At 36.4% G+C, this 23,749-nt stretch overlaps 1 protein-coding gene across 22 annotated transcripts in view; it reads left to right on the forward strand.

Moving 5' to 3' along the window:
• Nucleotides 1-23,749, forward strand: part of PARD3 (par-3 family cell polarity regulator) — a 612,541-nt gene that overhangs the window by 244,756 nt on the left and 344,036 nt on the right. For all 22 annotated transcript variants that reach the window (XM_087915556.1, XM_026710113.2, XM_087915560.1 and 19 more), the window contains exon 4: nt 21,857-22,035. In XM_087915556.1, coding sequence (XP_087771682.1) covers nt 21,857-22,035 — 179 coding nt within the window. The remainder of the gene's footprint in view (nt 1-21,856; nt 22,036-23,749) is intronic.

Raw genomic sequence — 23,749 nt, forward strand, 5'->3', positions numbered from 1 at the left:
CATAATAGCTGTTATTTATATGGAAAGCTGTTGTGGAAAATTTAGTGGACATTTATAAAATGGGACAAAAAAGACAATGTACAAAGATTAGAATATTCTAGATTATTCTAATTTGATTTAGAAGACATAATCTAAAATAATGAATTTAAGTTGCAAAGAAGGGCACTTTTGTTGGAAATTAGATGTAATTTCATAATGAGAAGAACTGTTTAACAAGGGAACGATATTGTTCTATAACATAGGAGGTAGTGGTGTATTCTCCTTCACTAGATGTCTATCCATAAAGGTTGGAAGGACAAATTATGCTGTTGTAAATTTCTGCATCTGCAGCAAATTATATTTCATGTCCATGAGGTGCTTTCCAGACTTTATTTTCCATGATTTTATAACAATTTGAAGGAGCAACTTTTTAAAATCATGAACATCCCCAGATGTTGTAAAAAGATGCCTTCTAAAATGGCCATTGTTTCAAAATCTCACAAATTTGGGACACAGAAGAAGGTGATTTATCTGGCCTTCTTCATTTCATGGCTTTTACCTGAAAGCTATGAAAAACTTCCCCTTTGGGAATTGTAGCTTTCTGTTTTCAGGAAAAAAATGCTTTTCAGTCAAGTTCCTTAGAGGTGCAACTAATTTTTTTAATGGCCATTTTGAAAATTATGCAAATAAAACCAGAACCGTCACTATCACCACTGAATAATCCCCTTTCTGCTTACATCTTATATTTTTGATTGTATGGTACATCTTCTGTGCCTTGATTAATTTTTTTTTTTCAGAGCAGCTTTAAGTTCTAATGTGATTCAAAAATCAAGAATATTTAAAGGGGTTTTATCACATTGATTGATATGAAATTAATATGTTTCTGAAGAAATGTTCTTTAGTTTTGATCTTGGAAGATTAATGGATATTGAATTTTGTGAAAAATAGGAAGCAGAGTTGGGAAACTTTCGCATTGTCCATTTGTAAGCTGATGGCTTGGAGGTAGTCTTAGCTTTTCCTTCATTGAGTGGGATAAGCGAAATTTTGATAGTCAGTTACAAAATACATTGGTGAGAAGATTCTCACCCCAACTTGATGGTAACAGAGATGGTAACAGAGAGAAATAGTAAACTTAATCATTTTACCATATTTCTGTGTCACCTGTTGATATTATTTGAAATGTAGCATCAAATGAATAAATCTGTTCCTTTTAACAAAAGAGATATTTAAGATAAATTAATGTTTATTTCTTTAAATGAAAAATCCTTTATCTTTTCTCTCCTATAAGTGGGTGAGAATGACTTAAACTGTTTTGTATATGCTTAACCATGCAAGCATTTTAAAGTTCTGTGGAATACATTAGCGTATTAAAAACATGTAGGTTGAAACGAAGAAAAACTGTTCAATGCAAATGGATAATTTGCCCAAAACATACATATTTGATGTAGAAATATATTTTTATGAGTTTCAGTTAGCCACTTGAAAAATATTAGAATTGAAAGAAAAAAAGCACCTTTCCAATCAGTATAAATCACTGTCTATTTTTATATGGAATGGTTGTTCTGCTTTCTCATTAAATTGTCTCAAAGCCATTATTATTTTTAGTAGACAAGCACACAACTGGCTTAGAACAAGCTTAGAAGTTCCCAATTTGCTTACAGACAAGCCACGAACGCCATGAAAGGCCAAGCTTGTCACATATATTTTTCTGTGAATTATTCACTTGAATTCTAATTGGGAGTGTCCGCCTTTGTGACATGAAGAATTGTTTGTCAGCAGCAGTCAAGAACAAAACAAGGGAGGGTGCCTAGGGGGGAACAGGAAAAGACATCCTTGTTATGAATATATGTCATCCCCTAATAAATAATAATTGTTCTGGTGCACTTGTTGAATACAAAACAGTGTGAGTAGGGAAACTATTAGATATGTAAAAAGCAATGTATTCAAAGAGTGTTTTCAAAACCAATGCCTGGATTCACATATCAGGCTGAGGAATTTCGGGAATTAAAGTCCACAAGTCTTAAAAGTTGCCAAGTTTGGAGACTCCTACTCTACAGGCAGGTTCATACTGCATGAAATTGTAGGTCATGCATCTATCTCTGTTCACAAATGGTAGTAAAAGCTAAAGGTCACTTCTAAAATTTGTTGGTTCTTTCATGAGCCACAAAATTAGAGTACATCTTATTAATATCATAGTTTTGTAAGGACTATTGCAGGTCATGGTGTTCAGGATACAAAGGGAATACAAACACTCCTTTGAATACAGTAGTTCTCCACTTACAACTATTTCTTTCTCAAACATTCAAAGTTACAATGGCACTGGTTCTCACACTTAATGACTGTCGTTGCATATCCAGTGTTATATGATCAAAATTTGAGGGTTTGACAAGTACCATGTATAGTTGTGGTATTCTGGATTATGTGATTGCCATTTGCAAACTTCCCAGTTGGCTTCCAACAAGCAAAATCAATGGGAAAAGGTGAATTAATGACTGCAGTGATTCGTTTAGCAATTGTGGCAAAATGTAAACTTGGTTCATTTAACAACTGCCTTGCTTAGCAATAGCAATAGCACTTAGGCATATATACCACTTTACAGTGCTTTAAGCACTTTACAGAACCTTCATATTGCCCCCAACAATTTGGGTCTTCATTTTACCCACCTCAGAAGGATGGAAGGCTGAGTCAACCTTGAACCCTGGTGTGAGATTTGAACTGCCAAATTGCAGGCAGCCGGCAGTCAGCAGAAGTAGCTCTAACCACTGTGCTCTAACCACTGTGCCACCGTGGCCCCTGCTTAGCAATAGAATTCACTTAACAATTGTCTTGTTTTAACAATGGAATTTCTGGTCCCAGTTATGGTTGTTTGTTGAGTATTACCTGTATGAAATCTGTGTACTCTCCGTAAATTGTTTATAGAGAAAATCCATTCTACTTACTTTGACAAGCCTTTCCAGAAAAGCCTGCTGCTAGATGAGATCCAAACTAAAGCACTGGTTTCTGATCACAGGTGCTTACAAATAGTACTTCTTTTGGGCTAGTTTCTGCATTTAATGCACTTTCTTATATTTATTATCAACCATTGTACCAGTTGAAACAATAAGTAGTGCTTCCATTCTTGGGATTCTGAAAACTTGTCCAAATCTTCCTTTTGCATAGAATTATTTTTTAAGATTGTCCTGGCAATTATATTACTTGTTGTTAAAGATTAGCTTGATATAGTTTTGAAAATGGGAAATAATGCTGACCCATATACACTGTCCAGCTCTCTGAGCCTGAACTATCCAGAGCTCTAAAACAGGATTAGAGTTATGTAAATTTTGACTTCCATTTTTGACAGACTTTTTAATGGCTGTTATAGCAAACAAATCAGATGCCTTTACAAATAAATCAGGTATTTAGAAATGTTCAGAATGGTGTCAAATATTTATAGAATCTTATTTCTGAATGATGATATTTGTATAGATGTTTGCTCTAATTGCCCCACATTTTCTCTGTTGTAGGCTACAAAGTGAAAACTGCAATTCTGGTAGGCTTAATATGACTAGAATAATATAGGCGGATAAGATATTTATCATTAAATGTCAATTTACATTTATTCTATGTAAGTCAGTCAAACTTTATCACAGGACTCTGATCCAGGCAAGCAGGCCAGCAAGGAGGGAGGGAAGGAAAAAAGGAAGGAAAGAAGGAAGGATTACAGTGTAGCATGTATAATAAAAAGGCCTTCAATTGTGCATAGTCTACTTTGTTGCAAAACAGCATACCAATTTTACTGAATATAAACTTTATAACACCAAGAGTTATCTCATATCTACTTCTAAAAGAAATCTACCTAGAATCCTTTTGCCTAACCTGGAAATGGTTTGAGGTGGCAATAACTCAATATGGGCAAAAATGGCAATACATTAGGTTGTGATTCCATAATTCACTGTTCCCATCTTAGTAGCCACAAAATCTTTCAATGGATGAGATTTTTATTTAGTGAATATTCAGATTTTGATAAGTATTTATTCCTTTATAATTAATTGCATGAGTTTTAGGATTTAGAAAACATTTTATTTATTTCATAGCAATTGTCAGGAGAATATAAATATTAGTTGAACAAAAGTGATCAGCTACACCAATGTTATAAATGTTAAAATGATTTCAGTGTTTTAATATCTGCCTTTTTTTCCTTTATATGTTTTGATTATATAAACTGGGAGCCTCTTTATTAGTCAACAAGATGGGAGGATAAAAATGATAATATCTCAAAGAAAGTAGTTGATTCTAGAAGTACAGGCAAGATTTTATCCCAAGACTGAATGGAGTCAGTCCAGAGGTGGTATTCAGCAGGTTCTGACCAGTTCTGGAGAACCGGTAGTGGAAATTTTGAGTAGTTTGGAGAACCGGCAAATCCCACCTCTGACTGGAGATTTTACAGTATCCTTCCCCTGCCACGCCCACCAAGCCACACTCACAGAAACCCTCACTGAGTCAGTCATACTTTTGTCAATTTCAGCTATCCCTTCGCTAAAAGGCAAGGAAAGCTTGCCTTATTTCTTATTAACAGCTCTTTGCAAAAATTCTCTAAAGATTAAAATTGATTCTGAGGGACTAGTTACCTGACTAATTAACATCATCAGTTGTCATGTTTGCTGGTAAACAACTTAGACAGAAGGATGTAAAGTGTTATTCCAACTTGCCTATGAGGTTGATTGCACAACTGTCTAAAGTTGTGATTCTGAAAATGCAGCCTACTAATATCTCTTTTGTGGCTGAAAATATTGTGGGGTTCTTTTGCACAGTGTGTGGGAGAGTGCATGGGGGTGAAAAGAATATTTAAGCACCATTTCATCTCCTCAAATGCTGATTTCACCCCAAGCCTCTGATCACTTTCAGAATGCAGCCTTCAGCATGACAAGGTTATAAATCTCTACTGTAAGCCATAATTTTATTCAGTTAGCATATTGTACAAATGCAGCCAGTTGTGATTATTCAACCATTTAGAGTTAAACAAATTGTGGTTTAGCATAATGTGTGATGTGAACCTATTCAGTCTAATTAAATGAGTTACTAGTGCATTAGGTAGCCACACACATAGTATAATAATTCTGAAACAAAATTCAGCACACAGGTTTGTCAATAACCAGCTACAAGTTCCTGTTTCAATCTGCTTTAATGAGAGATCCATCAGTCCATATCTTGGAATATGAAATCTACTGAATTTTTGATGGTGTATAGTTCAGTTACTGAAAGTCTGGTAAACCCTTCCTTTTCTTCTTAATAAATCTCGCAAAAGTGATACTGTGAGCATCACATTTCTGAGAATTGCTTGTGGTTCAAGTAGACAGCAAAGATTCGAACTTTGTTATTAGTGGACTAGGCAGTAGACTGTGCTATCTGCTAAAAATAATCTCTGATTTACCATTCAGAAAAATAAATGTCAATAATATATTTAGTTTGTTTATCACATGAAAATTGGAATATATAACCTTACTAGGAGAGGAAATAATGACAAAAATAATAATGTGTTACTTGGAAGCTGTTTCTAGATAAGATTGCCTTAGGGTGGCAGTTAACGTTTTTCAGTTTATACTGTAAAAGATCAAAACTACTTATGCAGTATTAATTTAGGCCAAAAAACAAATTGGCATTTTAGAAGCATTCAATTTACATCATAATTATCTCCATTTGCTTGGTCCATTATCAGTGATTTCAGACAATTAAGTGTTCTCATCTTAAAAGTTTTTAGTTAGCTCTTTGAAACTCAAGTTGCCAAATAGTTATATATCTGCATTTTCTCACACTTTAAGTTACATCACTGGGTTATCTTTAACCCAGGAATAATGTCCATTCCTTTAGTTTAGTGACTCCTCTAGGATGTCAATCTGTACAGTATTTTAGAAAGCACTCTGTTTGGCAGTTCAAGTCCCACCAGCTCAAGATTGACTCAGCCTTCCATTCTTCCGGGGTGGGTAAAATGAGGACCCAGATTGTTGGGGGCAATACGCTGACTGTGTAAACCACTTAGAGAGGGATATAAAAGCACTGTGAAGCGGTATATAAGTCTAAGTGCTATTGCTACTCATTGCACCATTGCCAAAATAAAGTGAGAAGGCAGTATCCTTTTATTCCTTTCCCTAACATGTATGGCTTGGAATAGTCATAGGGAAACTTTAAAAGAGTTGCACAATGGCCATGGATTCACTTTGGAAGTGTGTAGGGATGCAGGGATGGCACTTTCCTGGCATTCATTAAAACAAGCATGTTTATTTCCAAGACCAGCTGTAACCAGGCTTTCCTGTTATCCTGAGTAAACCCCAAAGCATGGTCCAGTTACATAAGGTCTTCTTACTCTCTATAAAATGCCTTCATCTCCCCTTTCAACCTGAATTCTACAAAGTTCTCGAGGGAGAAATGTGCCACTCATATTCCAACATATTCTACCTCTTCTTACTTTTCTGACTCAGAAGTACCTGCCTTGTGCCTCATTTTCAGCAAGTCCCCTTTTTCTAAGGCAAACGTAAAGGAAAAATAGGAGCGTTTGCTTTGATTTTTCAGTTGCTTACCTTCATAACAGCCCTGTAACAGGAATATTGGAATTTTTTTTTTTTAAAAAGTAATGTTGTTCTGAATATAGTCATTTCAATGGTGATGAAAAAAAATGATAAGAAAATTAAACAAATTGACTGACTTTCAATGTGAGATTGCTTCCACTTTGCAGGCATTTCATTATAAACAAAGAGTTTTGTAATACTGAAAGCCTAACACATTTATTTGGCATATATTTTCAAGGACTATGGTACGTTTCATCAGTTGCACAAAGCTGGCCTCCTGGTAGTTGTAATCTATTTACATAAATTATGTTTGAATTTGGCTCATGAGTCGAGACATTGGTCCAAATAGTCCATTAAGCACTTATATTCCTTTAAAGGACAGCTTTCCAAAACGTTGCAAGCATTCCTGTTAAATAGGGATTAATCAGCATCCTTCTGATGTAGTACAAGTGTTCTGCCACCAAGTTATCCTTAGCTTTTTCTAAATCTAAAAGCAAACCCAGATTTTCAGCAATAAAAGTCAGTAGGGAAGAGGAAGCTAGAGTACAGTAGTAAATATAACTTTAGGTTATAGTGAAAACTGTGGATTTTGCCCTTACAATAATAGTACGGTACGAGAGGTAACAGCACGTGGTAGCATTTAAGTTCACTTCTGGCTAGCTGATCTTGGAAAAACAAAGCAGGAACAGAATTCATTAGGATGGGAAACTAGCAAGAAATCTCAGCACTTTGGCTAAATTGGGAAATTGAAGAAACATTCTGGAAGAAGGCAGTGGCAAAACACACCTGTAACCACAGAATAAATAAAGCCAATCAATACATCTACATGGATGTGTCCCAGTAGATGTCAGGATACAAGCTTTACCCTAGGGAGACAGTGCCTTTTAATTGTGGGTTAGGAATGATTTCTTTAATGTCTTGTATCGGAAACCTGATGATCCTCCTAAACATTAAGAGCATTTTTATAATTACCAAAGTACTTCCTTCATCGCCTTCTACCCACAAACTGGAAATGTGTATGATTCCTATCCTCTCATTGTGTGCCTAAATCTTTTGAATCTAAGCATAAAGATAAATCTTATTTTGAAGTTGGAAAGGATCCTTCATATGTGATCCCTCCCAATTTCAAAAGATGTATGATCTTGATAAATATTTGTTGAATTGCTATTTGGGAGTTATGTACTTCATAAGTTTAGTATAAATGAGATGACAGGTCTACAGCTGATACTCCCTGATAATTAATCTAAAGTAATGATAAGTGGGAATACCAGTAATCTATGGAACTGAGATGCAATATAAAATATTGGTTTTAAAGGATATGGTCACTTCAGTTACAGTAAATTAAAACAAGCAGTTAAATTATGAATAATTACGATTTAATAATCATATAGATATTTCTTGACTTAGAACTGTAATGGATCCTAAAATTTCCATCAAGTCATGATAGTCATAAGTTGAAACATCCATGTGACTATACCCAATTTTATGACCTTTCAAGTGCAATGGCTATGAATGCTGCAGTTGTTGAAGGAACATAGTGGTGTTGAAGGAACATAGTAGCAAATCAGTGTATGGATAGGGTTGTGGTTTTTTGCCTGAAACTAGCCCCCCAAAGCCAGAAATCATAAAAAAGGGAAATCATTATCATGTGACCTCAAAATGCTCTGACCAGCCATAAAGATGAATCAAGTGTGTGAAATGGAGCTATGTGATTGTGGTTATGTGCGCAGCCATTAGAATACTAGAATTTGGTTGTAACTAGCTTTTGGGGAGTCCATTGCAACTTCAAATGGTAGCTAATCAACCAGTCATTGAGCAAAGACTGCAAGTATAATATAGTAGTCTCTTAATGTAACTGAACCACAAATCTATAGTTTTAGGCAGGGTAGAATTGAGGTCTATTGGTAAGTGTAAATTTAATATATTGTGTGTATTCATTACCTTTGAGTTATCTATGAAGTAATAGAGGATAAAAAAAATGAATAAATAATGTTATGGATGTTGTCTTGAGTGCAGGAAATGGGTTTACTTACTGAAAAGCCAAAGGATTTACAGCAAATGCTGGATAGATTGTGTGAAATGACACACGGTATGGATCTGAAAATTAATGTATCAACGCTCAAGTTATGTGAGAGGGAAAAATGAGGCGAACGATTGCAAATTGTACATGAATGATGAAAAACTACAGCAAGTAGATTAATTTATGTACCCTGATAGAATGTTTACTAGAGATGACAAAATGGATGGAAACATTTTATTATGTGCCGAGCTCTTACTAGGTACTTTGAGATCTGTTGCAAGGAATGAATGCTTGTCAAAAGTAATAAAAATGGATGTGTATGAAGGTATATTTCTGCCTGCTGTGTTCTTTGAAATAAGAGTTGGGTGTGCCAGGAGAAGCATAATCATAAATGGAATTGGCAAATAAGAGTGGCAAGGTGAAAAATGAAGAAGTGCTGAATGAACGTGAATTCAATATTCTAGTGAGCGACCAATAAAAAAATAAGGACTTCATGGTGGCATGTTTCTATGAGGATTGAATTGCAAAACCAATAAAGGAATGAAAAGGAGGATCGTGAATGAAGATAGTTGAAATGATGGAACATTGTCCAGATTCCCAGGAGGAGGAAAAGTGCATTCCACTATCAATTTTGTGTGAGATAAAGACAGCTCCTACCTAATAGTTCTCATAGAATACGTTTTATGGTGGAAGCAATCTGCTTTAGTATGGCAAGATTTTTATCTATTAGTGAGGAACAATAAAAGAAACTGTTCAGAAGATTCTCAATGTGTCTTTCCTGAGTTTGGGACCTAATAGTTATGGGCAAGGAGAATGATAAGAAAGTTGGGATCAGACAGGACAACATTCCATAATCAACATTCCATAATCTTGCCCCATTACATCCAGTGAAGAAGATATTTGTGGATAGAGTTTGCAAGGGACTTATATTTGCTGGGTACCAGGCACTGGGTCTGGTACCCTTCCATGGTGCCTGCCTTTTGAATATTCTCCTTTCATCCTGCAATATGAGCATTGTGAAGGCAACAATCCCTACTTATTTCTGTGGGGGAAGAATATGTAATATTCTCAAGACTACGCTCTTTTTTGAGTATGTCTTTTATGAATAAGCATTTTTAGTGTGGTGCTCTCTGAGCTTGGTTATAATCAAGCTCAAAAGACTCCACATTTCAACTGTGAGCTACAAATATTATCTTCCATTTTTTTGTGTATGCACATTTTTTAGGAGAAAGTGACTGATTTTTCTCAGACTTTCATTCATTTCTCATTTATGACCTTGAAAGAATCAATTTATTGAATCACATCAATTCATTTCCATTGATATCTGTGATGAATTTCTTTTCTATTCAGAGTTCAAACTAAGATGGAGTGTCTACTGTTGTTACATGCAAAGATAAAAGTTTTCAATTTAGAATTGTAGGCAGTTTTGGTATTTTGCCGTTGGGATATCAACCATTGTGATTCTCTCTCTTGTTCTTCTTCCTCTTGTTATTGGCCTCATTTAAGTTTCTTTTTATCACAAAGTAGAACTTTTTATCACAAAGTAGAACTTTCATCTGGGTGCCTAGAATGTAGTAAAGGAATAACGAAATAAAGAGGAAAATTAAGAATTATTCTGGTAATCCATATATACATAATCCTGTAGCTCTAACAAAGAATAGGATTACATTCTTCTAATTAGTTGAGTCTCACTAAATTTCTACCCTCTTCCTTAGGAAAAACAATGTGTAAAAATGTTATTCTTAGCTGAAATGATAAGTTGTGAGAAAACCATTATACCTTAATAGTAACTTTGGGTAGTGCTTACATAAGAAAGAGTTTGAATGGTATTGAAATTATTTTTAATGTAGCATTGAATAATTTGACCTTCATGACTTCAGGATGTTCAAGTAACTGTGACTAGAATATGTACATGATCTCATGAGAGAAGACTTGAGAGACACATAGGTAATTTTATATTTATGTGGAAAAGATTATGGATGTTGCCTAGCTACATAATAATGCAACAGAAGACAGAATTTTATAGAACAAAATTTTACACATTAATTCATGTGTAAAAGTAAAATGCTTCCATGACATGAATCCATAAGGGTGGCCTCTCAGGAACATGAAGATAAATGGAGTGAAAGCCCTTTTGAACCCTGTTTGAAATGCAGAGTCTGAATGCTGGTGAATAATTCTCCTCTCCTCCTCCTCCTTCTCCTCCTCCATTTTGTTGTAGGTTGGAACGGAAGAGCTACTGAATGATCTTTAGCTAAAAAGCTCTTTATTAATCAGTGAAACAGCCAGCAAACAATCTGGCCGACAGCGCTCCTTTTATAGGGAGCAGTCAGCTGGGCAACCAATAAGTTTAAAGCAACTCTCCCACTTAAATAACTGACCAGAGTGAAGACTTCAGCTCATGGTTTAAATAACTATTTAAAATATTTAACATCCTCCTCTTCCTGAAGTTCACTAAGCTTACTCCTATTAAGTGAGCTTAATGCTTCCTACATTACCTTCTGCTATTTTATCTATCAGGAAGCACGAGTATTCACCAGGAAGCACACTTCAACATTGTCATCTCTAAAGTTTCAAAGGGTTGAATAGAGGTAGTTCATGATTTATGATTAAAATTGAGCCCCAAACTCCTGTTAAGTGAGACATTTGTTAAGTGAGTTTTGCCCCATTTTATGACCTTTCTTGGCAGAGTTGTTAAGTGAATCACTGCAGTTGATAAATTAGTAACATGGTTGTTAAGTGAATATGCCTTTCCCATTGATCTTGCTTGTCAGTAGCTTGCAAAAGGGATCATATGACTTTGGGACACGGCAGTGGTCAGGGGTGGGTTTCTACTAGTTCTGTCCACCTCTATAGAACTGGTAGCTCTGAAGAGCAGCAGACACAGAACCAGTTCTATGTCTGCTGATGTTTTTGCCCACCCGTCCACCTGGGCTCTTACCTGACCTTTATTTCCTGCATTTTCAACTTCAGCTGCCCTGTGATGCACAGCTGCAGTTAAAAAAACAGGAAAAGAGGGCTGTTTCAAAGGCTGCTTCTCTGCAGGCAACGTGCTGCAGGCAACGTGCTGATGATGATAGGGCGTTGGTATTTACCTGACATGCCTGTTCTCTTTGAGCTGTGAAGAGCATCCAGTAGTGGGAGGTGCTTCAGTCTCTGAATGTCTAGGCTGGGCTTAATTTGTGGAACGCTCCTCCTCTTCCACGGGACTCCTCCCCAGCGTTCCCCAGTTTTGGCGAAGATGAGATAAATAAATGCCCTTGTCCTCAATGCCCTAACAATTCATTGGCCGAAACAGGACCCCACCAGATAGAAAAAGGATGAGGTTGGATGCTCTTCACAGCTCAAAGAGAACGGGCGTGTCAGGTAAGTACCAACGCCCTTTCTCCCATGAACTGTTCAGAGCATCTGGTAGTGGGACATACCAAAGCTTGGCCTGTCCTACGGGAGGGACTCTGTCTGGCCTGGAAACCCCTCCTGGTCCCTGTAGCCCATTGCAGAACTCTTCTGCCAAAGGAGGCCTCAGCGGATGTAAACACATCTATTTTATAATGCCTAATGAATGGCCATGGAGAGGCCCAGGTTGCGCCTCGACAAATTTCGGTTATTGGTGCCTGTGTGGCCCATGCTGCTGAAGTTGCGGCGCTCCTTGTTGAATGAGCTGTTATGCTCCTGGGCACCTGCAGTGATTGAGTCTGATACGTTTTTGCTATCGTGGCCCATAGCCAACGGCCTATTGTAGAAGATGAGACCTTGCATCCCTGAGTGTTGGGCTGAAACGACACAAATAAGGCTTCCGTTTTTCTGAAAGTCGCTGTGTGGTAAATATATATTCGCAATGCTCACCTCACATCAACACTATGCCATTGTAGTTCCAACCCTTGGGATGGTCTGGGACAAAAATTAGAAAGTATCAGCTCTTGTGCCCTATGAAAAACTGAGTTAATTTGGGTAATAAACGTGGGATCAGGACGAAGGACCACCCGATCAGAATGGAAAACACAAAGATCTTGTCTGGTAGACAAAGCTGCAAGTTCTGAAATATGATGAGCAGAAGTGATCGCTATAAAGAAAACTACTTTATACGTCAGAAATTGGAGACTTGACGATTTCAAGGGTTGAAAAGGTCCCTTAGTGAGTGTGATGAGGACCTTGTTAAGGTCCCAGGTGGGATAATGGTGTACCACTGGAAGATGTAAATTTGTGGCTCCTCGAAGGAAACTCCATATGCGTGGATGATGGAAAAGAGATAGTAGATCTTCACAAGTGAGAACTGATGCCATGGCCGCCACCTGTCTTTTCAACGTATTAGGTGATAATCCCTTGTCAAGTCCCTCTTGCAAGAACTCTAGGATTTGAGCCACAGATGGAGAGATGGGATCAATTCGAGACTTGCTACACCAATTGCAGAAACTGGACCATGTGGCATTGTAAATGCAAGTTGTTGAGGCGTGTCTGGTGGCTTGGATGGTGGCGATAACTCTGTTGGAAAACTTTTTGCTCTTCAGACGACTCTGCTCAAACTCCAGATGGTCAGGTGCAACCATTGAGGGTCCGGATGTTGAAGGGGTCCCTGGGTTAGCAAGACTCTGTCTGGCGGAATTCTCCATGGTGTTGATATGGATAGACTGTGGAGGTCTGCAAACCACGGCCATCTGGGCCAGTAAGGAGCTACTAGAAGCAGCTCCGCCCTCTCATCTAGCAGTTTCTGGATGATCTTGGGAAGCAGTGGAAGTGGCGGGAATGCATACAGAAGTCCCAGGGGCCAACAATAATGGAGCGAATTGAAGTTCTTCGCTCCTTGCGAGGGGTACCTGGAAAAAAATTTCGGGAGCTGAGCATTGAGGGGGGAAGCGAACAGGTCCACCACCGACTGTCTTGACCACCCCTTGAAACAGGGTCGGATGGAGGCACCACTCCGATTGATCGATCGTGGCCCTGCTTAGCCAGTCTGCCTGTGTATTTGGCAGGCCCGAAATGTGCTCTGCTCTGATGGAAAGTAGGTTGCTCTCCACCCAACGACACAAGTGCTCCACTTTCCGCATGAGATGTTTCGACTGTGTGCCCCCCTGTTTGTTTATGTGACCTTTGGCTGTTATGTTGTTGGTCAATATTAGTATGTGTTGATTGCGTACTTGTGGAAGGAAGCTGCGGAGAGCCAGGTTTACTGCTCGAAGCTCCAGCCAGTTTATGCTGCACGACTGTTCTATGACAGACCAGCGGCCTTGGGTTGTGAGCGATTAAAAGTGCGCTCCCCATCCAAACAGGCTGGCATTGGTGGTGATGGTAAGTCTCTGTGGCTCTTTGAAGAGGCAGCCTCTGTTGATAACTGGTCTGGTCCACCAGAGGAGAGATATGAGGACCTTTGATGGTACCTTGACCTTGTATTTGGAGTTGCTTCGGACGGAGTGCTGGTATGGGAGCAGGAACCACTGGAGGGATCTAGTGTGGAGCCAGGTCCAAGGGATGATAGATATACATGAGATCATCTTGCCTAACAATTTTGATAGTTTCGCTAGGGACACCCTCTTAAGACCCCTGATCTCCTTAACTAATTGCTATTTAGTCTATCTGGTGACAGGTAAACTTTGCCTTCCACCATATCTATGACTGCCCCCAGATGGGTTAACCGAGTCGATGGTGTTAAATGACTCTTTTTCCAATTTATTGAGAACCCATGTTATTGTAGAGATTGTAATGTGTTCTGAGTATCTCTGACTGCTTGATGATCGGAAGATGACAAAATCAAGATGTCATCAAGATAACACTGGAGTCGTATGGGAATATCATGGAGATGAGCAGCTAGCACTGCGAGAACTTCGTGAAGGTCCTGGGGGCAGAAGCTAGTCTGAAAGGAAGGGCCACTATTCAAAATGGTGGTTATTATAACAGAATCTCAGAATATCCATGGGGATGTTGCAACAGTTGTAAGTATAAAACATGGTCAGTGCCTGTAACTTTGAGCAGTCACTTAATGAACTGTTATAAATTGAAGACTACCTTTATAGGGTAAAGTCTGTCTTGAGGAGACTCCTCTTTAGCAGAAAAAAATTTTGTTTTGACATCACAAAATAATGGACAAAATTCATAGCTGTCTAGTTTGCCTCAATTTATGTCATAATATTAAATCATTGACGTTTTGATATCATTTTGATGTGTCAGTTTTGAAATTATGCTAATGATTGGTATGATGTAAAAAGTGTAATTACATAATTATGCAAATGATGTACATTGATATAAATAATATACATTGAGATTGACTTTTATATTTACATCTTTTCTGCCCAACTAGATTGCTGAAAATTTTCACAATATTTGCTTTGTCCAGTTAGTTTCTATACTTAGTTACCTAGGAAACAGTTGGGAGAATTAGATTTGCTTGGTTGTCAGTGGTATGGCTGAAATTTAAACTGGAGAGAAATACCCATAAAAGAATATTTGCACAAGCCAAAAGCTGGCTAGATCATCTTATGAATTTTTGGCGTCTCAGTCAAAATAGTGTTAAGAAGGTCACAAAAAGAAGACTGAGTATGGTGGTATATAGCTCAAAATGGATATGGATGCATTTGAAAATGGAGGATTAAGTTCAGTTTGATTCCCCCCCAATCTTCAGTTAAAAATCAAATGTCAGTAAAACAAGATGAGCAATCTGAAAGTTCATATCAGATGAGGCAGATGGATTTCATAGATTGAATCTTTAAAATATTTTTATAGGCTGACCCCTGTAATATTAACTGTGCTGAAATCACAGAGATGATTTACCTAAATGGCTGTTTTGAAGGTTCAGTTGACTGGTATAAATGTTTTGTGAATGTTCAGCTTACTATAAGATGCATGGAAAAATTACCTAACAATCTGATGGTTAAACAGTTCAGTTGGGAATTTTACTCCTAGAATTCTGAGACATTTATAAGGCATCAACTGGGGGATATCCTTATCCTAGGGATGGTATTTAGGCTATGTCTAAAAATGCTTTTTCAAAAGGCAACTGGGTTTTATTTTTCCTTGAAGTTGTTTCACTTGTCATCCAAGAAGCTTTTTCAATTCAGTGAATTTCAGTTCTGAGAACCTGAAAAGCTTCTTGGATGAGAAGTGAAATATCTTCAAAGAAAAACCAGAAAGTCCAGTTGCCTTTCTAAAAGCACTTTTAGGGCAATCATGACTTGGATTATTGAGAATTAGGCCTTGTTTTTATTTGCAAAAGAACAGTAAGCCATAGAAATAATCATTATTATCTATCCTTGGGAAATTATTTCTATTTGATATCATGTTCTGTTACCTTGTAAATCTATCCTCTGTTATACTGTAGTTGAAGCAGGGGTAACAGCTTACTTAGCAAAATATACTCTTTGGCATGTCCATACAAAGTTTCCTTACATATTTCATTATCCATCTGTTCTTGAGTTAATAACACTGAGAATGTTTTCAAAGATACTAAGCTCCCAGTACATCTTCATTTCATTTCATTTTTTCTCCTCTGGTTCTTTGGCTTAAAAAAACTTCAACAATGTGTGATTAGATTTCCCATTTTCAGTATTTATTTAAAATGCACCTTGGCTCCATAAGGAAATCAATATTTACAGTGCATTAGTGCCACTGAGAATTTGAAGCCTTGTGATTAGAGATCATTGCTGTTTTATCCAGTCTTCAAGGGACTCTTAAGCATCAAATATGATCAGGTATCATTCAGGATTTTGTGACACTACATTGTGCCTACAATGTCTATTCTAATATTTTGACTATGTGAAATAATTATGCAAAACTTTTTTTAAAAAAAGCAGTATAATTCTGAAATATATGAATTAACTAGAGATTATATCCATTAAGGAATTGTTATTCTTCTTATTGTTGTGTACTATTTACCTGGTACATTTTACACTGAGAGACACTTTGGTATAGTGGTTAAGGCATCAGGCTAGAAACAGGGCACTTATGAGTTCTAGTTCTATCTTAAACACAATGCCATTGGTTGACCTGGGAAATGTCATTTTCTCTCAGCTCTTGGAATTTAAGCAATGGCACACCACCGTTGAAATTTTGACAAGAAAACTTTAGACACTTGTTCAGGCAGTCGCCCAGAATTAAAACCAACTTTAAGGAACAAACAAACAAACAAACAAACAAACAAATAATATATATATAATAGTTCCTGCTCACAATAGGAATTACAGGGGCAATTGGGTAAGGGAGAAAAAGGGAGAATAAGGGAGCATAAATGATTTATTGAAGCCTACACATAGCTAACTGTCAGTGTTAAAGGAATTCAAGGGGCTGGATTTGGATGTTGTGTGCCAGTATAGGGACTCTAAGCCAATGACACATTTTACTCCTCTTTCCAGTTCTGCTTGATCTTGTCCTACAATCACAAAAGGATTTTCAAGACAAAAATTAATTCTTAGAGGTTCCCAAGATATTTTTCTTACAAACATTCCTTCCTATCGTCAACATGCTCTTTAGGGTAGTCCTGTAATTCCAAAAGTAGCATTAGTTTTAGCCACCTGCCACATGTATTTTCAAAGAATTTCTACTAAGTGTTTAATTCCAGGTGCACTCTTGAAAAAATGCTGTTGGAATGCTGTTTCATTCTTTCATATCATTTCAGTTTCCTATTCAGTCATTTAATAGAAATATTAATGATTTTGATTAAAATTAGATAGGTGTAGCATCAGCAATAAAGAGTGGATGGGACAATATTTTTATTTATGTAAAATTGTGCATGCATACCTTCTGTGTGCATGTACACCCTCTTGCAAATTTACTGTAATCCTGACTTTAAACAAATGTTATTAATATTCCCTTTTTTAACAATGCTGCAGTACATTCCCCCAGTTTAGGCATTCTAATTGTTTTTTTTAATCACAATAGTGTGCATGCACTTGCATTTGAAGATAGATTCAACTTCAGGGAGGAATATAACCTGGCAGCAGAGTCCCATTGTGTCATACATTCTCATTATCCACACATGTATAATCTTCTGGGAGGGCAGAGGGACACTTTCAAAGATGGTTCATTGCAGATGTTTTATTGCCTGACTAACATCATTGGTGCTGGAGGAGAAGGGGATTTGCTATATGTTTATCTATACAAATGGCTTGTTCTGGCTCACCAATGACCTTCTGCCCCAATCACTCTGGCATTGATGATGTTATCTAGTTGTTACCAAGTTCAGAGAACAACAAGGATCTTGAAGAAGAAGCACTTCATCAGTTTGAAAGCTGTCCTCCAAAAGTTGTGGGTGCTCTATCCTTGGAGGTTTTTAAAAAAGAGATTGGACAGTCATTTGTCTGAAATGGTATAGGGCAAGGGTCTTCAAACTTGGCAAGTTTAAGACTTGTGGACTTTAATTCCCAGAATTCCTGAGCTAACATGACTGGAGGAGGAATTCTGGGAGTTGAAGTCCACAAGTCTCAAAGCTATCAAGTTTGAAGACCCCTGGTATAGGGTCTTCTGCTGGAGCAGGTGGTTGGACTGGAAGACTTCCAAGATCGCTTCCAGCTCTGTTATTCTGTAACAAGCAAAACAGTGTTTGTTTCATTATACTTAACATCTGTTCTTGAGGAATTCCAAATGAGAGTTTGGGAATCATTAGCTAAATCAATGAATATATTATTACAGGCTTCATTACTTCTGATTTCTTTTTACATATTATAATTTTGGGGTCTTTCTTTAGGCAGCTAGATGTCCAGCAAAAAATATAATGAGTTACTTATTCAAATCTGGATTAGGATTAGGATTTTTAAAATCACTTTTATTGTTTTGGTTTTGATATCTGGAGAAAATTGAACTGGGAAATAGGATGGAGAACTCGGATCAAGAAGTTTGTACATTATATATTCCATTACTAGATTCTAAATCTTTTATAATTCTACATATAAACAGAAATGCATATCTGCAAAAGTAATTTTTAATGATTATCTGAGAAAAAAAAATGGAGATGGGATGCCACAACAAAAGGAAATGCTAATTGAGTATACCACTATGGAAGACTATTGTTGGAGCAAAAACAGATTGGAAGTTAGGAATAAAACAACTGATATTATTACATTTTAATGTAAGAAATAGTGTGGACATTTGTATAATATTATGTATATTTCTGATAATTTGAAAAGAATGTGTGGAGCCAAAAAACCATACACACACACACACACACACGTAGAACACATCCAACTCTCCAAGACATCCCATCATACATCCCCTGCTTTTGTCTAAAAATGTTTTGGTTTTTTTTTTAATGATTAGAAATAATGATTTTTAAAAGGGAAATAATATTGGTTAAAATGATGGTTATCTGGGGAAATAAATGACAGCACATTAAGCATTCACAAAAATAGGCATTTTTTCATGCAGTGCACAACAATATTTGCACAGCTTGTGTAGCTTTATAAAAGAATTAGAAAATAACTTTTCTGAGCACATTCCCACATTTGGGACAATTAATGGTCTGAAAACCTCTTATGGCTCATTAACACTTTTTTATGGACCTTGAATACTAAAATAATAATAATCAAATAAAAATTACCTCCCAGTTTCAAAAACTCCACTTTGGTTTTGGAGCGTTGCCTGTTTTCAAATGTTCTGTTGATGGAAGCATGCATCAAAGAAAAGAGACTTATAGTCTTGGTTTGAACATAATAATAAAGCTGATTAAAATGTTTAAAAATCTCATAAATTGCATGCACATAAATTGTATGCTGTTAGGTAAGAATAATATACATGCACATGAATTATTTTTATTCGCTTTTTATGTCCCAAAGGTGCTTTTAAAAGGGAACTGGATTTTTATGGTTTATCTTGAAGATGTTTCACTTGTTATCCAATAAGCTTATTCAGTCCTGGATGAGAAGTGAAACATCTTCAAGAAAAACCAAGAAAGTCCAGTTGTCTTTTTAAAAGTACTTTTGGGACAACCATAATGTCAGAGCATCTCCATAGATGGTCCATTTTAATATCACATTATTTTGTCATTGGTAGAAACATATTTCTTGAAAATGCATTTCCTTTTCTGAACATCTTGAAGTGCAATAAAAATATATGGTGTTTAAACATTTTTTTTCACTTAACTTTTCTCCTTCCCAAATAAAATATTTAGAGCTGAATTTTTGCTTTTGAGTTCCCTTGAGTATTGTAAGTAGCCAAATAAAATTTAAAAACCCAGCATCACACTGTCCAATAAATACTCAATTTAGCAATAATCCTTGATTATATAAATAATCTTATAGTTGAAACCATGGTGCCCTGTTGTCTTTATGCCAGTTACAATTGGATTTTCAGTCCTGATCAAGACATGAAGGGCCCTGTCTAAAAAGGGCTTGAAAATAATTATGATTATTATACATGATGATTTGGTGTTAATAATGCAGATCTCTTTTACTCTACTAAAATAGGCATTATATAAATGCACACAACTGTATAACATCAAATGTTTTGTCTGTCCACAGTTAAATAATAATGAAGAATATAAAATCAAATCAAATGTGATTCTTAGAGGTTTAAGCAAACTTTGGAAAAAGAGAAGTTCACAACTGCCTTGAACTTAGGCGCATTATGTAAAATTGTGCTTTGCATGAATGTCTGATAGCTCCAGCCCCATTTTTGCAACTTATATTACTTTAAAAAAAAATGCCACCAGGATTTAGTGCTTCATAATATTTTTGAAATGTCCTAATTTTTCCAGGACATAGTTTACTAAGCCCCTGGATTATTTCTAAAAATGATCCATCGCAAACACTGTAAAAAGAGAAACACAATAAATAGGCACTGCTTTTTGTTTCCTTCTTAGATGTGGAGAGTGAATCTGTAATCCATGTGAAATAACCTGGTCCAGGAATTGCTGATGAATGGCTAATAGTGATGGGTATTGGTGGTTCAGTTCTACAATATTTGGATTATCCCAAATTGTTTGCCTGTGGAAGATGATGGTTATGGTGTTTTTGTAAATAATATTGGTAATAATCTAATTTTAGGAACAGGAATCATAAGGAAGAGTGTAACATCTAAAACCAAGTTTATTATACATTTAGAGGCTGTGAATAGTATGTTGGAAGCATGCTCTTAATTATATCACATGCAAAGTGTGTGTGGCTTGGTGGGCACAAAGCATGCCCACCAAGCCATGCCCACCGAACTGGTGTTAAAAATCTTTGAATCCCACAACTGGTGTGATATCTTCCACATTTGTTTCAAAGAAGAGGAAAATATTCGGAGTCGTCCAGGGACTTTAGAGACATCTTGCCAGTAATCGTTACTTTATAGAATAGAATAATAGATATTAGAATAGAATTCTTTATTGGCCAAGTGTAATGGGACACACAAGGAATTTGTCTTGGTACAAATGTTTTCAGTGTACATAAAAGAAAAGATACATTTTAAAAGATTGGTGTGATTGTTTTTGGTTAAAATATCTTCCTTTGACTAACTGTTGCATTTTATAAATGAGTGAAGGAAGATTTGGAACTTCATATTGTTTGTTCAAGGAAGTGCTTTAAAAAAGAGAGTACAATCCAACCTAGGGTTGTATATATTCCATGAAAGCTTTGAGCTATTGCCCCAAAGCTCCTCCAAAAGTTATAATCACATTTACAAGTAATCCTCGATTTACAGCTGCAATGGAGTCTGGAATTACTATCACAAGTCATGGTGGTTATGTGACCCACAACATTTTATGATCTTTTATTTGGTGGTTATTAAGTGAACACGGCGGTCATTAAATCTATCAGTGCAATTTGCATGTCCATTTTTTCCGGAAACCATCTGAGAAGACTGGTTTCTGACAATAACTTGTCATAAATCATCTCACAAATGCTTAATATCAAAAAAATTAGTTGGTTTTGCTAAATATCCAAGTGTGTTCATGTGACCACAGGATATGACTGTGCAGTGTGTGTGTGTGTGTGTGTGTGTGTGTGTGTGTGTGTGTGTGTGCATGCATCAGAACTCTGGAACTGGAATATAGGGGGATCTGTTGTAACTTTGAACAGTTGTTATACCGAAATAATAGATATAATTGTAAACTAGATTAAATTGATGCAACTGAAAGAGGAGAATGATTAAATACTCAATGTAGTATATTAATTGAATTATTTTTTCATTCTGCCATCACAATCTGCCATTGATTGCTTGGATCCTATAAGTTGGGTTTTATGGCCCCTGAGCAATGTATTATTTCTTTGATTATATTAGGTAACTAATTGGACTTTTTTGCACCCTGCAGGTTGGATATTATAACCATTTGATTTCCAAATAAGAACAGTATAAGTCTTTTACTTTGTTGGAAAAGTCTTGTCTCACAGATTATTTTTGTTTTTAATCTCCTCAGATATGCCACTTCATGTACGGCGTAGCAGTGACCCAGCATTAGTGGGCCTCTCCTTTTCAATCAGCGATAGCAATTTTACTTCAGAAGAGCCTTCACGAAAAAACCCCACAAGATGGTCCACAACAGCAGGCTTTCTGAAGCAGAATCCTTCTGGTGGCACAAGAAGTCATGAGCGGAAGGTATTGCATCTCCCCCCCTCCCCCCCTCCCATTAGAAAGATGACATTTTTGAATGTTTCAGCATGGTTGCTTCATTGGGGAAACTCATGCTTTAACTTACCCTGAACTGTCAGCTTTAAATTGGCTTGCTTATCTTCTCATACTGCTCTAATCGCCAAACTGCTAATCTTTTTATACTGCTCTAATCACCAAATTGCATCACGGAGAAGCTCAGGGATTGGGTTATTTGAGACTTGATTCAACAGTTGACAGACAAGCTCTCACCAACTCTTGATTTGCTTCATGACTAGGTTGAAAATAGACCAGTAGACAATCTCCTACCTGGTGAACAGAAGCCTATATAAATTGCACTGAGATGTCTTAGTTCTTTAGATGTGACAGAAATTGATCAGAGTTTTTGCTTAATTACTTTGGCACATAAATTGTGTGTGTGTGTGTGTGTGTGTGTGTGTGTGCATGTGTGTGTGTGTACACAGAGTGGGGGGGTGAGAGAGAGGGAGAGATGGATATAAAGATAGAGAAATATAGATGAGAGAGAGAGAGAGAGAGGTATCAGGGTTGACTACCTGGTGGTCACATCATTTAATTTTTAAAAAATATATCCTTTTTTATTATAGTGAATATACTATATTAATTTGGAAAAGGCATGTAGCTGAATGTTTTGCATTTTGCCTTGTGTAATTTTAGATCATGTTTATGTTCATTATCATCATCATCATCATCATCATCATCATCATCATCATAGTTTGTACAAATATATATTTTCACATGTAGTAGTACTTATATGTATAAAAAATTTTTCTTCTCTCTATTCCTTTACACACATGCAGTTGATTTTCTTTTACAAGAAAATGAAACCCCACAATTGGTGCCTTCTAAATGTATAGTGATTTCATCCATAATTCCCAAACAGGATGTTAGTTATGAACACTGAAATGAATACTACTGTCTTGCAGAAGTATGAATATATGATTTCTTCTTAGGTTATTTTTCTAAAAATTATGGGCCCTAAAATGTTGCTGCTTTCACAGTAATTCTGGATTTCTCCTATTCTAACAAGATTGTATCATTTAACTGCAGAAATCCTTCTGCACCTTTCTGTAGAGAACAATGAACATATAATAAGGCTACTAACTTAACAGTATCATTTAAATTTCTAGGAAATAAGGACATTATTATTGCCACCCATCTATTATTATAAGGACATTATTGCCACCCGTCATAATTTTTCTGAGTTCGGTATCTCCAGAAAGCAATGATATTGGTAACTAAAAAGAGCAGTGTGAAGCTTTTTTTCCTTGTATACCTTTAGTCTTAAATGGGAGACATCAAAGACATTTTTTTCCATTTATGTTTAGTCCCTCTGCAATTTCTTCCTTGACCTAATTCTGTCTGTAAAAGTATTTTTCTTTTAGCAACATATCATTTCAATTTCAAAGCACAATTATAGAAACCTAAGCAAAACAAAGGCTACAAGTTAATTGGTTAATTAATGAAATTTTTATACACATTGCTGAACTGCATCTAAAAATAATGAAAGAAAGTGAATTCACACATACACAAATACCCCTAAATACATAGAGGTTCAATATCACATGTAGCAATACATATCTTATTTACACTGACAACTGAGTGGATTGGGTTGTTGAAGAGAAAGAGGACAGCATTTTTTTTGAATTTACAATTCTTATTTTTTCTCTTTTATTCTCTATCT

Source organism: Pseudonaja textilis, chromosome Z (genome assembly GCF_049901715.1).
Source record: "Pseudonaja textilis isolate UNSWEBS1 chromosome Z, rPseTex1.2, whole genome shotgun sequence".
NCBI lineage: Eukaryota > Metazoa > Chordata > Lepidosauria > Squamata > Elapidae > Pseudonaja > Pseudonaja textilis.